This window comes from Heliconius melpomene, chromosome 11, assembly GCF_056956725.1.
Source record: "Heliconius melpomene rosina isolate 202511_hmr_F chromosome 11, ASM5695672v1, whole genome shotgun sequence".
In the NCBI taxonomy this organism is placed as follows: Eukaryota; Metazoa; Arthropoda; class Insecta; order Lepidoptera; family Nymphalidae; genus Heliconius; species Heliconius melpomene.
The window spans coordinates 12,329,118-12,346,409 of NC_140399.1; the positions used below are offsets into that span (position 1 = coordinate 12,329,118).

Sequence of the window (17,292 nt, forward strand, 5' to 3'; positions counted from 1 at the left end):
GAGGCTTTCACCTTCGGATCCTTAGTAACCAGTGCCTCGGCCCAGATTTGATATGCCTCGCGTTTGCTAAGGGCAGCAAGTTTGCAAGACGTATCAAACCAAGGCTGTGACTTGCCACCGATGGGCACTACAGTGCTAGGAATGTAAAGTTCCATGCCCTGCAGAACCACGTCGGCAACAGCAGCGGCACAGGTACTAGGATCATCAGAAGAGAAGCAAACCGGTCCCCAGGGATAAGATGAGTAAAATGTACGCATCCCATCCCAATCTGCTGACTTGTAGTGCCGCGACGAGTTGCGGGTGTTATTCGACTGCCGCGCTGAACGGGCACGACACTCCGTACCAGGCAGTGGTCAGAAGACCCCAAAGGAGCATCGACGACCACCTGGTACTGTTCCGGGTGCGAAGTCAGCAGAAGGTCCAACAAGGAGGCATTGTGGTTGTCCACGTCCGGAAGTCGCGTAGGCGACTCGACCAATTGGGACAATCCATTCGCCGTAGCAAGGTCAAAAACGGCCCTCCCAGCGTGGTCGGTGGTGCGTGATCCAAGCCAACTGGCATTGTGCGCGTTAAAATCGACAAGTATCACGACCTCAGCAGAGGGGATCTGTGAGAGCATATCGTCGATGGCCGATTGCATGTGCTCCATGAGCCGATCCGTTTCCGCATTGCCACTGTGGGACATGTAAAGGCATGCGTAGACTCGGGTTCGATCGTCCGAGTCAACACGGAGCCAGATAGTCGACAGGTCCCGACCTTCAAGATTAGCAAGACGACGGAAACTCAGGTCCTCCCTTACGTACACAGCGACCCCGGCATGAGGCATAAAGTTGTGTTCTATTTTATAGCCGCGGTATTGGAGGTAGGCTGTGTCGCTCGGTCGGACAATTTGAGTCCCCGTCAGAAATAACAAGGCCGGCCGTGCCGTCTCAAGATGGTGGTGGACGGCATTCAGATTGGAGTGAAGACCCCTGATATTGGAAAAGTCCACGTTTAGTGTGGTAGGGGTTGCCGTGGGGCGTACGTCTCGTTTGCCTTGTTTGCAATTTGGTCTTGTGCGCGGTACGTTGCCCTCCCCAGAATTCGAAGGGCAGCCTGAGCTTGAGGACTCAGGGAGGGATTCTCCAGCACCGGAGGTGCTGGTACCCTCCTGGGGTAGATTCTCTTTATGTGCCGCTTTCATATTCCAGGGAGGGGTGGGGGTTGGGCTCCGGAGCCCGGCATTACCTAATGCGAAACGCAGTGGCATAAAGCCACTACTTAACGCCGGTTTTAAATGCCGGGGTTGGTAATGATCCGGTCAAGTCTGCCCAAACGTGATGGCATTACTGGCGACGTGACTCTACCACACGTACTTTAGTCGCCTCTTACGACACCATCAGTACCAGGGTGATCCTATTCTAGGCCGGGATCACACGGCCGAAAATAAATAATCGTAATAAAAATTTAAGCCAATTATATTTTTTCTTTTCAGCAAATTTCCTTTATTTCTATCATTACAGCGCTTGAGTGGCTTTAATGAATTTCCGTACTATTTGTAAAATGCTTGTGCTTACTTAAATCTGTTTCCGTAATAATATTGTTCCTTAACCAACTAAACCATTATTTCAGGTTAAAATTAGTTCTCTCACCATTTTCCAAACATAAGGAGAGGGAGCGGATTGTAAAAGATAAATAATATAAAAGTTTTAAATTATCCTTAATAGAAATCAAGCGGAAAAAAATTGACAAGCCGCCATTCTGGATGCTCGCCAGGCGCACGGTATTGTGACTTCTTATAAACGCCAAAAATTCAATGTACAAAATGTACTCACCTTTAATTTAGCCATTTTGTCACGTCCCGATGGAACTACAGATAATTTGTATCGGGAATACAAATAACATGATCCAAGGCGGCCACCAAGTTACTCGTAATTCCATAGAGAGTATATTTTTAGGTCGTATATCTTTACTCTTTCTTCAAGTACTTATGCAAGCAATTATATTTATTTTACACACTACTTTTTACTTACAATAAGAATTCTATGATACGCTTTAATCTTTAATCACCGATTGGAGATTAAACTTGTACTTTTACTTGAGTTGATTTGTAATTTGTACTATTAAAATTGACGTATTCTTTGAATTACCAGCCTCAAGTTTTAATAGATTCAGTGTCATTGCCTGTCCTCATTTATCCTCTCAACGTGAGTCGAGTTAATCTCTATATCGAGGTCAACGTGGCTCTTTGAATCTTTGTTAAATATTAAAATTTTATTATTTTATACAAATAATTACGTGATTTAAAATATTATACAGTCGTTGTTTAATATAAAGTCTATATAAATAATATATTAATTGATATTAAACAGATACTGAACTACTTATTTAATAAGGTTTAAAGGTTCAAAATAAAATGCAACACGTTCATATTATAATTTATTTACACATCCTATTTTATTTAATGAATAAAATAATAAAAAAGGTGGACTTACTATTTATTAAAGATAAAAATATTATATCGTGCAAAGAATTAATATCTTAAGTGAAACACAGCCATAGATTAACGCCTATATTTATACATATTGAATTAATTCACCATTACGTTACAAAAAAGTTTCAAAGATTAGGCTCAAATGAATTCTTTAATACAACAATCTTGTGGCACATCTGTATATTTTCATATGGAGAATTAAAGATTGCTTAAAAATATACAAAATTATTAATAACTCAAGTAATACAAGTCTTCGGAAAGATGTAATTCTAATATGATTAATCACTGTAGGTAGTGTACCTTTTTACATTTTATTTGTTTACATTTGATATGAAAAAAATAAAAGCATAATAAATTCTATCAATTGTTTTAGCATTTTCTTTAGTAAATCTAGTCTATATATATAAAAGGACTTGTCCTCACTGACTGAGGTAAGACGCACGCACAGCCGTAACTGCTGATGGTAGAAACGTGAAATTTGGACAGATATTTACGTTCATAATCTGGACATCCACTAAGAAGGGATTTTGAAAATTTTTAACCCTAAAGAGGTAAAATAGGGGCTCAAAGTTTGTATGGAAAAAAAATTAAATCAGCACCAATTCTTATAAAATTTAAAATTTAGATTTTTAAAAGTATTTAATTGAATACGTGTTTCATAGTTTTCTAGAATTCTTCCCCTAAGGGTGCAAATAAGGGGTTGAAAGTTTGTATGGAAAAATTCTTAAATCGCCACCGATTTTTATAAAATTTGATATTTAGACTCTCAAAAATATTTAATTGAACATGTGTTTCATGGTTTTCTAGAACTCACCCCCTAACGGTGCAAATAAGGGGTTGAAAATTTGTATGGAAAAATCTTTGAATCGCCACCGATTTTTATAAAATTTGAAATTTAGACTCTTAAAAATATTTCATCGAATACATGTTTCATGGGTTATTAGAATTCACCCCTGAATACGCAAGCGAAGCTGCGCGCGTCCGCTAGTAATCTATATTTATAAAAGGACTTGTCCTCACTGACTGAGGTAAGACGCACGCACAGCCGTAACCGCTGATGATAGAAATGTTAAACTTGGACAAAAGTTTGCTTTCGTAACCTGGACATCCACTAAGAAGGGATTTTGAAAAATTATAACCCTAAAGGGGTGAAATAGGGGTTCAAAGTTTGTATGGAAAATAATTTAAATCGGCACCGATTTTTATAAAATTTGAAATTTAGATTTTTAAAAGTATTTAATTGAACACGTGTTTCATCGTTTTCTAGAATTCTCTCCCTAAGGGTGCAAATAAGGGGTTGAAAGTTTGTATAGGTTTTTTTTAAATCGTCACCAATTTTTATAAAATTTGAGATTCAGACTCTTAAACGTATATAATTAAACACATGTTTCATGGTTTTCTAGAATTCACACCCTAAGGGTGCAAATAAGGGGTTGAAAGTTTGTATGGGAAAATTCTTAAATCGCCACCGATTTTTATAAAATTTGATATTTATACTCTTAAAAATATTTAATTAAACATAGGTTTCATGGTTTTCTAGAATTCATCCCCTACGGGTGCAAATAAGGGGTTGAAAGTTTGTATGGAAAAATTTTTAAATCGCCACCGATTTTTATAAAATTTGAAATTTAGACTCTTAAAAATATTTAATTAAACACATGTTTCATGGTTTATTAGAATTCACCCCTAAATACGCAAGCGTAGCTGCGCGCGTCCGCTAGTTTAATAATATCGTAGTGTTCTTGTAGACGGTGTTAGATGGAATATGACCTATTTTCTGTCATTTGATATATTAAATATTTGATCTATTCATCTATTTATAGATTTAATTAAATTTACTTCGATTGTAAGTTTCATATGCTATCTAATCGTATTCCTTACTTACCGTGTAGTGCTTAATGCATTATTACAATATTGATTATTTTTATGGCTCATAAAAACCTCGTTGAGGCCGTTATTTTATATACATTTATTCTAATATCACTTGAAACATATTTAAGCCAAACCTCATAAGCTCACAAACTTTGATATTTGTTTAAAAGTCCATAACAGTACGAGTACAAAACTTTTGCTTTCAGCAAATGTACCTGCAACAAAACAATAATAAATATATATTTTTTTATCCGGGCCGTCGTGACTCAGTGGAACAGCGTCTAACTGTAAACGCGACAGTTGTGGGTTTGATGTGGAGTCGGGGGGGAATTATTTTCACATCTAAGCTCTGGTAAGAAAACAAAGGTCGTTGCAGGCACACCTTCCATGGTGGAACCCCCAACTGATAACCAACAATAGCAAAAAAACAATAAAAACCATTGCATACCTCCATTAGACACATACTTGGACAGCAGCGTCCGCGAGTACACCGTGACGGTGGCGGCCGCGTCCCTCACCACGGGCGGCTCCACAGGCAGGGTCGCCTCGCAGCGCACGCGCAGCGCCCCGCTCGCGGCCGCCGGCACTGCCACGCGCAACACGCGCCAGGACGCGCGCAGCCCGCCTGCTTGTGGGGCGCTTAGGTCGAGACGTTGCCAGGGCTCTGTCTGTAACATTATATCTATATATATAAAATCGAAAGGTCACTCACTCATCACGAAATCTCAGAAACTACATGTGCTAGGAATCTGAAATTTTGCATAGGAGTTATTTATAGGACCTAGGTGCTCGCTAAGACGGGAATTTGTAATATTCGACTTCTAAGGGGTTGTTTTGGGGGTTGAAAGTTTGTATGAAACTTCGTTACTAATGACATTTGTCTTTGTCACATTCGTTACTAAATGCTAGGAGTCTCAAATTTTGTATAACGTCACTAGGACACACTAGGACGTAGTCATGGAGACAGAAATTAATAACAACATAGTTCACGCGGGTGTAACCGCGAGCGGGCCGCTAGTCTATATATATAAAAGGACTTGTCCTCACTGACTGAGGTAAGACGCGCGCACAGCCGTAACCGCTGATGGTAGAAACGTGATATTTGGACAGATGTTTACTTTCGTAACCTGGACATCCACTAAGAAGGGATTTTGAAAAATTTTAACCCTAAAGGGGTGAAATAAGGGTTGAAAGTTTGTATGGAAAACATTTTAAATCTGGACCGATTTTTATAAAATTGTAAATTCAGACTCTTAAAAATATTTAATTGAACACGTGTTTCACGGTTTTCTAGATATTACCCCCTAAGGGTGCCAATAAGGGGTTGAAAGTTTGTATGGAAAAATCCTTAATCGCCACCGATTTTTTAACCGACTTCTGTAAGAAAAGGAGGTTATCAATTCGACTGTATTTTTTTTTTTTTTTATTTTTTTTTTTATTTTTATTTTTTTTATGTTTGTTACCTCATAACTTTTAACTGGGTGGACCGATTTTGATAATTTTTTATTTGAAAGGTATAGCTTCCCGAATGGTCCCATTTTTTTTTGGTCCATGTCTGACAATGGTATCCATGAGAAAATCACATAAGTCTTAAATTTGCATTATGCATGTGCGCGACTAATAGCCGAATAACTCAATGTCGCGCCAACCGATTTTGATGATTCTTTTTTTATTTGAAAGGATACACTTCAAGGATAATTTGGTGAAAGTTTGGTTAGGTTTCGATTATGAAATCCTGAGAAAATTGAGAAAGTTTGTTTTTTTTGGTCAAAAATTAATTATACTGTAATAGTTACAAGCAAAAACTTTTTAAATTGATGTCAGAAGTGAGATTCCTGATCGTTGCATTTCTTTTCAACCAATCTCAAAAAAGAGGATGTTCTCATTTTCAACCAACTTCAAAAAAGGGAGATTCCGAATTCACCCGAATACTTTTTATGTTTGTTCTTGTCAATATACCAAAATGTAACTTTACACGAAAATAATAGCTAATTAAATGAAGTTTTACATAGAACAATCACAACCACTCGTTGACAACCACTACCACCACCATCACCACTCTTTCAAGAAGCATCATTTTAAGATCTACCCATCACTAAAAATCGTAAAATAAATTAATTTTTAACAAAAACAAAAACCGACTTCTAACAACGAACTAAAAAGTGAAAAATAATTATATAAAGATTTTATAATTTTGAAGTCGGTGTCAAACTAATGCTAAAACACCTTTACTACAATATCTAATTATTAAGCCTGTTTGTTTTACTTGGCACCGACTTCAAAATTATAAAATCTTTATATAATTATTTTTCACTTTTTAGTTCGTTGTTAGAAGTCGGTTTTTGTTTTTGTTAAAAATTAATTTATATAAAACTAGCGACCCTATTGCGGCTTCGCCCGCTTTTACTACTGGATTTAAGATAATGTGAAAATTAATTAAACCCTAATGCAACCCGCATTTTCGTAGTTTCAATAAGGATTTTCCAATTGTTTTACACAGCAAGGATTTTTTAGTAGGTACCGTAATTTTAAATCTGTGCTACTAATCTTTTCAAGTACTTATTAAAATATATTTAAATTACTATTTTTAGATAGTTAAATGACATTAAATAATACATTCAACTCGAATTATCCAATACGTGCAAACGCATCTAAATCTTCGTTGCTATAAAGGCAGGCGGGTTTTTTTTTTCGAGTTTGTGGTTAATGCTGAATGCTGGTTAATGCTGAAGAGGGTATTCTGTGCCTGATGAAAAGCAAGCACTACGTGGCTGCCTGTGACGAAAATTAAATAGAATGCATCGGCCGGGAATTGAACCCGGGCTGCCCGCGTGACAGGTGAGCATTCTACCACTGAACCACCGATGCGTGTAAGGCAGGCGGGCGCGGCGGACTCGCTTGTATAAGCATAACGTCGCGAGGCGCGTTTCGCAGCAAGGATTTTTTGATATTGTAACAACTTCTAAAGCACTTATTAAATTGAAAAACAGAAAAGACAGTTTTGATCTACATTAAATGGCCAACGTAACTAATATACTTATTTATATGCTGAGAGTAAGAGATAAGTGAAACTTGACTCGATACAGTTGATGTGTGAACGGCGTGATGTGTCAATAATTAAATGCGTTTTTCTCTAAAACTATTCGCAATTTCGAAATAGTTTAAAAAGCAAATTTTATCTTCGTTTAACGTAGAAATTTAATAAAGTATTTTAAAGGATAAGGATTATTACCATTATGGAAAAATATCCCTCACAATAAAAAATATATTGAAATTACTATTTTTAGACAGAAATATGATCACTACACGTTATTCTTAAAAGATACGAATATGCCATCGCGGACTTTTTTGTAGATCTTATTAAGAGGAACAATACTCCAGTACATTTTTTTCATGTAATATTTACCATTAAAGCAGCGCATGCGCCAAAGTGTCTCAGCGGGTAGGACTTTATACACATTTATCGTATTTATGTTAATTTACATAAGAATGTACAAATAATAAACTATATATAAACCTTCCCTGAGAAATACTCGACCTAATGGTGAAAACCACATTCAAATCCGTTGGGTGGTTTAGAAGAAGAAGAGTTAGAAAGTTCAGACAGACACGAAAAGCGACTTTGTTTTATAAGATATAGGATTTGAAACTTAGACTCTTAAAAATATTTCATTGAATACATATTTCGTGGTTCATTTTAATTCATCCCCTAGGGGTGGAAATAAGGGATTGAGAGTTAGTATGGAAAAGTCTTTAAGCCGCCACCGATTTTTTTTAATTTTAAATTTAGACTCTTAAAAATATTTTATTGAACACGTGTTTCTTGGTTTATTTTAATTCATCCCCTAGGGATACAAATAAGGGGTTGAAAGTTTGTATGGAACAGTCTTTAAATCGCCACCGATTTTTATAAAATTTGAAATTTAGACTCTTAAAATATTACATTGAATACATGTTTTGTGGTTCATTTTAATTCATCCCCTAGCGGTGCAAATAAGAGGTTGAAAGTTAGTATGGAAAAATCTTTAAATCGCCACCGATTTTTTTTAATTCTAAATTTAGACTCTTAAAAATATTTAATTGAACACATGTTTCTTGGTTTATTTTAAATCATCCCCTAGGGGCACTAATAAGGGGTTGAAAGTTTGTATGGAAAACTTTTTAAATCGCCACCGAGTATTATAAAATTTGAAACTTAGACTCTTAAAAATATATCACTGAACATATGTTTCATGGTTTATATTAATTCATCCCCTACGGTTGTAAATCAGGGGTTGAAAGTTAGTACGGAAAAATCCTTAATCGCCAACGATTTTTATAAAATTTGAAACTTAGACTCTTAAAAATATTTCATAGAATACATATTTCGTGGTTCATTTTAATTCATCCTCTAGGGGTGGAAATAAGGTAAAGATAAATTGAGAGTTAGTATGGAAAAGTCTTTAAACCGCCACCGATTTTTTTAATTTTAAATTTAGACTCTTAAAAATATTTAATTGAACATATGTTTCTTGGTTTATTTTAATTCATCCCCTAGGGATACAAATAAGGGATTGAAAGTTTGTATGAAAAAATCTTTAAATCGCCACCGATTTTCATAAAATTTGAAATTGATACTCTTAAAAATATTTCATTGAACTGCGAAAGCGAAGCTGCGCGCGTCCGCTAGTAGTATAATAAAAGGACTTGTCCTCACTGACTGAGGTAAGACGCACGCACAGCCGTAACCGCTGGGCGTAGAAACGAAAAATTTGGACAGATGTTTACTTTCGTAATCTGGACATCCACTAAGAAGGGATTTTGAAAAATTTTAACCTTAAAGGGGTGAAATAGGGGTTCAAAGTTTGTATGGAAAATAAATGAAATCGGCACCTATTTTTATAAAATTTGAAATTTAGATTTTTAAAAGTATTTAATTGAACTAGTGTTTCATCGTTTTCTACAATTCTCCCCCTAAGGGTGTAAATAAGGGGTTGGAAGTTTGTAAGGAAAAATTCTTAAATCGCCACCGATTGTTATAAAATTTGATATTTAGACTCTTAAAAATATTTAATTGAACATGTATTTCATGGTTTTCTAGAATTCACCCCCTAAGGGTGCAAATAAGGGGTTGAAAATTTGTATGAAAAAATCTTTAAATCTTTAAAAATTAAAAATATTTCATTAAACACATGTTTCATGGGTTATTAGAATTCACCCCTAAATACGCAAGCGAAGCTGCGCGCGTCCGCTAGTATAGTATAACTAAAAGATATATGATTGATGATTATAATTCATTATGATTAGTTTGTCCCTAACTTGACGTTTAGGATAAAACGGGTCTGGTTGCCCCCAAAGAAAAGGGAGCGTCATCAATCTCTTCATACACGCCCTCCGCGTTCACGGTCAGCTGAGGTCTCCCCATTTCTTTTTTACTTTCTTTTTTCCCACTCACTTTTGCCTATTATTAAATAATACTGAGTAATATTTAATTATTAAATGTTTTAATATAAATATTTACAAATATGACCAATCTGTCTGTCTGTGTGCGGGATACAGCGTGATGCTCAAAAAAGTCCCCCGAGATAGCTATTACTGACTGTCACGTAACGTAAGCTAGTTTTATTGTTGTAATGCAAAATAAACACATATTTTAACTAAAATCTATGCTCAGTCATGTTTCGTTATGGCACTACATGTATTGGTTAAATTTGATTACAACAGATGAGACAAATTTGAATATCGGAAACATTTTAACATTTTGCCCCCCTTTTCATATAAAATGCAATATAAAACTACGGGAAAAAGACTAAAATATTTAAAATTTATTTTAAAACTCAATAAATTGCTTTAATAAAATTGAACTATATACATTACTTAAGTTAAAGGTTAAAAAGTCACTGTTGTATTTATTTTAGATTATCGATTATAGACGTATTTTTCAAAATTTGCTTTCAATTATATCATATCTTTGAATAAATCAAGTACAATCCGATTTTCTATCTGATTCTCCTTATTTTGGCAAAGTATTGCAGGTTGAAACAAATATAAATAGAATGAATCTATTTAATTAGATGACTTATCACTATTCTTTATGCAGTGGAGTGCTTAATGTATGCAAGTCCATTAAAAACTTCAGAGTAAATTTGCAATGTTAATATCCTGTTTTTCATACTAGCACAGACTAGTAAAAGCATTGTAGAGTGTGTTAACATTTATGGAGGAGTAACAAGTATATGTTTAAAGTAATACTTGTACACTTTTAAGCTCAACGGTAACAGTGACGTAATCGTTTTTAGCAAAATAGGAACGCTACTATAACATTCATACATTTAGGTATATTATGTAAAGAGAATGTAAAATGAAATTGTAGCAAAACAGAATAAATATTTATATAGCATTAAAACTGAGTCATAAAATACTTAAATATAACATTAATTTTCATATTTATTGCCATCACATTTTATGGCAATCCGGTTTACGGTTTCATAAACACCATAAAGTGTCTTTTTAGGATCATTACAATCTCACTTCACGATATCATGGGATCTATCATACATTTTAACGTTACTGAAATTTGGCACGTACGTCCCTTGGAGAAAGTATTCCTACATTTGCCCATTTCATAACAAAGAGTAAGATATAGTTTATATTAACTTTGTTTTCTTTAAGACTGTTATTTAACAGCTATATTCCTTTTAACTAACTAACTGACTATCTTTAATCATATAATTTCCTTTTCAATTCACAGTTCATAAACTATTATGTATTATTATCCGGGTACTAGCCCGGAGTCGTATAATAGCATTCAATTTATTCTAACAAAGGCGCTCTATCAAGATACATATACACTTACCTCTATGAATGAGATGTTTACTATGAAGATGAGTGAATTTCAGCAAGAATTAAGCAAATCCTCCTCTCCTATCACTACATCTTCTTTGGCAACCGATTTTAACAATTTTAAATCTTTTACACTCTCTGCACTGAATACCCTGCAAAAACAGGTGGAACTTATTGGCAGAGAGATGGATCGCCAAGAGATGCGTCGGCGGAGAAAATCGTTGCTTTTCCACGGTATTGCAGAGCAAAAATCTGAAGATTTGTTAGCAAGAGTTGTTACCGTCATTGGTGATAATTTGGATTTATCCGATTTTTCAACTGCCAATATTAAGTCCTCGTACAGGCTAGGACGTCCTTCTGAAAAAGCACGTCCCATTGTGGTTAAATTTACAGATGTCACCACTCGAGGTAAAGTCTGGTATGCAAAAACCAAACTAAAAGGGACTGGCATCGCGCAGTCGGAATTTTTAACGAAAACTCGACATAAACTTTTTCTTGAGGCGAGGCAGTACTTCGGTATTAATAAGTGCTGGACAAAAAATGGCAGCATACATGCAATCGGTTCTGACGGCTCCAGGCATGAAATCGAATGTTCTTCTGAGCTGCATAGTTTAGCAAAATCCAAGTCGCCACAAAACAATGCTCCAGTTAATAAAATCACTCAAAAGGTAACAGGTGCACGTCCAAAACGACTTATAAAGAAATAATGATTTTATGTTTGTTTACATTCTGCTTGTCACACTGCATACTATAGTAGTGATTGTTATTATTTTCTTACTACCTACACGTTATGTTATTTTTATACTAAAACAATTAAATGCTTCTAAAACAGATTAAAAAGTGAAATAGTTGTAAAACCTTTTTGTGTGTTAAGTGTTTTAGTTACTTTTACTAATATTATTTTCTTTTCGTAGTGTGTAAAACATATTTATTCATTTACTTTTGTAGTATATTCATCTGTCGTAAAGATTTCTTTTTTTTTATGGCAACTGACAGGTGGGTAAAAGAATTCAGTTAATTCTAAAAGTATTATATTTATTATATAAAATACAATTATTTATATTAAGTACTGACTTAATACATATTAGTCATTATATTAAAACTTTTTGTTTTTTCTTCTTTTTTTTTTTTATATATACATTATATATATAAAAAAATAAGAATAAAAAAAAGAATAACAATAATAATAAAATAAATAAATAAATAATAATAATAAATATATATTTTCTTGTATATATTTATTATTATTAGTACATATGAATATACTACAAAAGTAGATGAATAAATATGTTTATTCTTTTTTGTAATCAAAGAAATGTCTAATTCTTCAATAAACATAGACACTTATTATTCTTTTTCTTCTTCAGAAGAAGATTTAAGTACCAATAGCTTTCAGAGTATTCCCTCTTTAAATGAAACTTTAAACTCTCATTTCACTCCTTATCCAAAAAATCTTAATGTGGTTCACATAAATGCTCAGAGTATTCCGGCTCACTATCCTGATCTTCTGACATCTTTTGATAACACCAACGTTTACGCCATATTAGTTTCTGAATCGTGGTTAAAGCCTTGTTTACCATCGACAGCATATTCACTCCCAGGATTTCACCTGATTCGAAATGATCGCACTAGACGGGTTGGTGGTGGAGTTGCGATTTATCTTCGCGCTCACATACAATTTAATATTCTTGAATACTCTCAAGACAATAAAACTGACGATACCATTCCTGAGTACCCTTTTACTGAGCTGACATTCGCGCACACAAAGGTCATTCTTGGCGTTTACTATAGCCCTTCGCTTACAGTGGATTATTTCGGATCATTTGAAGTTCTTCTTGAAAAACTGACTCTTTCATATAACCACTCAATTATTATGGGGGATTTCAACACGTGCCTGCTTAAAAATGATAATAGAATAAATCGACTAAAGAACGTAGTAAACGGAACTAATATGCACATTCTCCCTCTATCCTCCACTCACACATTCCCAAACTGCACCCCTTCTCTTTTAGACTTAATTTTAGTTTCTTCCATTGACCATGTTGCAACACATGGTCAATGGAATGCTACCGCATTCTCCTATCATGACCTTATTTTTCTATCGTACAAAGCAAAACCTCCCAAAACAAAATCGAGAATATTTCTCCAGCGTAACTTTACTGGTATGGATTTAGAACGTTTACGTGAGGATGCTGGAAATGTAGATTGGAATATGGTTTATACAGAAAATAGTATAGACAACCAGATATCTGTATTTAACTCCCTTATTATTAAATTATACGATACTCATGCTCCTATAAGACCCATACGTATTAAGCACCTACCGGCTCCATGGCTTACGGAAGATATAAAAAATTTACAAATTAAAAAAAATTGTGCAAAATTAAAATATAAAAGTAATGTAAGTGAGAACAACCGGATAAAATATATTAAAGCGCGAAATCGATGCAACAGGGTGTGTAGGGATAAACAACGACGCCATATTCATAAGTCTGTTGTCGAGGAAGACAACGTAGAAAAGGCCTGGAAATTTCTTAAATCCCTTGGGGTTGGGAAAGCAAAGCAGAACTCTAATCCTTGTAATATAGATTTAAATAAACTTAATATTCATTTCTCTCCTTCTGTTACTACTGATGTACCCACTAAATTAAGATCTCTAAATCAAATTCGTGCCTTACCCACCCCTATAAATCCCATTTTCAATTTCACTCAATTCACCGAAAGTGATGTTAAGAAGAATATATTGGCCATTTCATCTGACGCTGTTGGCGCTGATTGCATTAGTCGTAAGATGATCATACCCATCCTTGATATCCTGATTCCTGTCTTAACAACAATTCTAAATTTTTCCATAGAAAGTGATACCTTTCCTTCATCCTGGAAAGAAGCTCAGCTAACGCCACTGCCTAAAAACCGCAATCCTTCTTCCATGCCTGATACCGACCGACCTATATCCATTTTACCATTTCTATCAAAAGTCCTTGAGCGTCTCATACACCAACAACTTACAAAATACCTGACTCATAACAACCTTTTTAATCCTTTACAATCTGGTTTCAGACCCGGTTATAGTACGACTAGTGCACTGGTTAACATATCGGATAACATTCGTCTGGGTATGGAGAATCACCAAGTTACCGTTATGATTCTGCTTGACTTTAGTGACGCCTTCAATACCATAGACTTTGATATCCTATTAGCCATTATGTACTCTCTTAACATATCTCCTAAAGTGATTGATTGGTTTCACTCTTACTTGCATGGTCGCAAGCAACGTATCCGGACACAGGATTCTTATTCTGAATGGTCCCCGGTGCTTGCTGGCGTTCCACAAGGTGGCGTGTTGTCCCCTCTCTTATTTTCACTATTTATTAATTATTTCTGTCATAACATTGCTTCTCCCTACCACCTTTACGCTGACGACCTGCAAATATGTCGTCAAAGTTCGTTGCACGATCTTTCAAACACAATCTTAGCACTGAATGAAGAACTGAGAGCTAGAGTAAATCCTTAGGCTTAAAACTAAATGCAAAAAAGACTCAAGCAATTATAATAGGTAGTCCAAGACTTATCTCTAAAATTACGTTTCATGAATTGCCATTATTATCGCTTGATGGAACCTGCGTCCCTTTTACTGACAAAGTTAAAAATCTAGGAATTATGTTTGACCAGCATTTATCCTGGAAACCGTTAATTAGTGAGGTAAGTAGAAAAATATTTTCAGCTGTTGCGTCGTTACGTCGACTACGTAATATCTTACCCATTCCTACTAAGGTTGCGCTGGCACAATCACTCCTACTACCAATTCTCGATTATGCTGATTGTTGTTATCTTGACATAAGAGAGGAGCAATTAAATAAGCTTGAGCGGCTCCAAAATGTTTGCATAAAGTTCATTTTTGGACTTCGCAAGTACGACCACGTATCCGAATTTCGTAAAAAAACTCAAGTGGCTCCCTATCCGACTTCGCCGGAATACTCATGTTCTCTGTCTTTTGTATAATGTTCTCTTTTCTACGCATTCCCCTTCATATCTTAAAGAACGATTTAAGTTTTTATATGAATCACATAATTTGCCACTTCGCTCTAAGTCTCGTCTAACCCTTGAATTTCCTCGTTATTCTTCTTCCTTCTATACCAATTCCTTTACTATCAAATCTGTCCGCTTGTGGAATTCCTTACCCATTACAGTCAAACAAGCTATGACTATACAAACATTTAAAAAGAGGCTGAAAGATTATTATTTAACGCTATAAGTACCTAGGTTTCGATAGTATTTTTTGTATTTATTTCATGTTCTTGTTTCTGTGTTCAAAAAAAAAGAATATTTTATAAACAAAGTATTATGTATTTATTTATATATTTATGTATGTGTATGTATGTATGTATGTATGTATTTATGTATTTATGTGTGTGTGTGTAAAACTAGATATCAGCTCTGTACACCCCTTCCCTTTTAAGATAATGTATTCTCTCCTCTACCCAAAGGTTGCCTGGAAGAGATCGCTCTCTTAGCGATAAGGCCGCCAATTGTACTGTTCTATGTATTAATACATGTATATGTGTCTTTTCTATGGTACAATAAAGAGTATTTTGTTTGTTTGTTTGTTGTTAAGAAAATCATCATAACATTAGTAAGATATCATAAAAGTTAAAAATATTCTCTTTCTATTTATAAAATGTATTTTATTTTCTGAATATGCAAACTTTCCCATATCACCGTTCCCTAATGAGTGAGGAGAGAGAAGGAGGTCACATACAAGTTTTCCTCATATACAACAAACATACCACCTCCGTATATTCTAATGAGCACATTTTGTTATTAGCTCATTTCCAGGTAGTTACAAAGTGAAACCACATATATGCGTGTTCTGGTAACATTTCTTCTATTCTTTTGTCTTGTTTTCTAGGTAATGCAACTTTTTCTAGAGAATAGCAGTATTGTAGTTCTTATTCGGAATTTTATTTAGGTTAGTTGTAAGTTTAATAATAATTTCAATGCAAATAATATTTATTATTTAAAAAAGTTGGGATTATTATTTTATGGTGCAAATTTGGTTGACGGTAGACTTATCTAAGAAAGTTTTTTCTCGGTTTAGGATGAATTCAGCAACGTCAGCTTTAAATCATGTTTGAAATAGGTTGCAAATTATTTATAATTACTTTTATTTACAAGAACAGCGTTAATATGATGAGGCAACATATTCAATCCATTATAGTCATAAATATTTTCATTTCATCAGCATCATGTTGTATCTCGCGTTGTAGGCAGAGCGAGCCTAGTGTTAAGACACTCCACTCCCCACTTTCCGCACAATTCAGGGGGATTTCCTCGACACCAGAAAGAAATGAAAATATTAAATATTTAATTTCTTTTCTGCGAGTCAAACTTCAATTATAATCTTTAATAATTATTATGCACCAAAACAATTATCATTGCTAGACTATAAAAATATTATAATTATATACGTACCTTCGCAATCTCATCGTCTATGTACCAATTAATATCAGAGGGCGGCAGGGAGTAGTCAGAGGAGCAGTTGAGCAGTACCTGCTCGCCGGGCCTCACTAGTGTAGGAGCGCCAAGTATTGTGGGGTCCTTGTGCGGCATGGCTGCGAGGGAAATGAACTTTAGTACGAAGATTTATGTAAATTAAATTTGCTAACGAGCGTTGAGTTCATTACGAGTTAGGTTGCCTTTGGGTGTTCGCAAATTGTTACGAACAATTGAGCTTCTTTATTTTTTTTTTGTGGAACTGGAGAGAGGTTTTTACCTTTCTCCAGTTCCACAATATTATATAATGGAGATATTATATTCATGGAGTTTTTCCGGAACGCATTTTTGTCATTTTTTGAATTTTATTGTTTGGCTATAAAAATTGTTCGTCAATCCTCTTATCAAACGGCATTTATTAGAATAATTAAGTAACAAGGATAAAACTAACATATTAAAAAAAAGTTATCCAAAATGATCATTAATAAATAGCAAGGAAAAACAAAGTTCGCAATTACAAATCTATAGGGTACTTTTTGTGGACTTGCAGTTATGAAATTCGGCACGAAATGAGAACTTACAATACAAATAAAAGTCAAAATCCAAATGTAAAGTTGTCTCACCAACAACAG

General features: G+C 34.8%; 1 protein-coding gene and 1 non-coding gene across 2 annotated transcripts; both read right to left on the minus strand.

Moving 5' to 3' along the window:
* Positions 1 to 4,213: 4,213 nt before the first annotated feature.
* Positions 4,214 to 16,986, minus strand: LOC146534997 (uncharacterized). The gene is made up of 4 exons (XM_085192458.1): positions 16,888 to 16,986; positions 16,640 to 16,795; positions 4,794 to 5,013; positions 4,214 to 4,560 (listed from the first exon to the last, which is right to left on the minus strand). The coding sequence occupies exons 1-4, from the start codon at positions 16,984 to 16,986 to the stop codon at positions 4,481 to 4,483; spliced, it is 555 nt and encodes a 184-aa protein (XP_085048584.1). The 3' UTR covers positions 4,214 to 4,480.
* Positions 7,143 to 7,213, minus strand: TRNAD-GUC (transfer RNA aspartic acid (anticodon GUC)). Its single transcript has one exon. It is a non-coding gene; the product is annotated as a tRNA-Asp (tRNA).
* Positions 16,987 to 17,292: the final 306 nt, after the last annotated feature.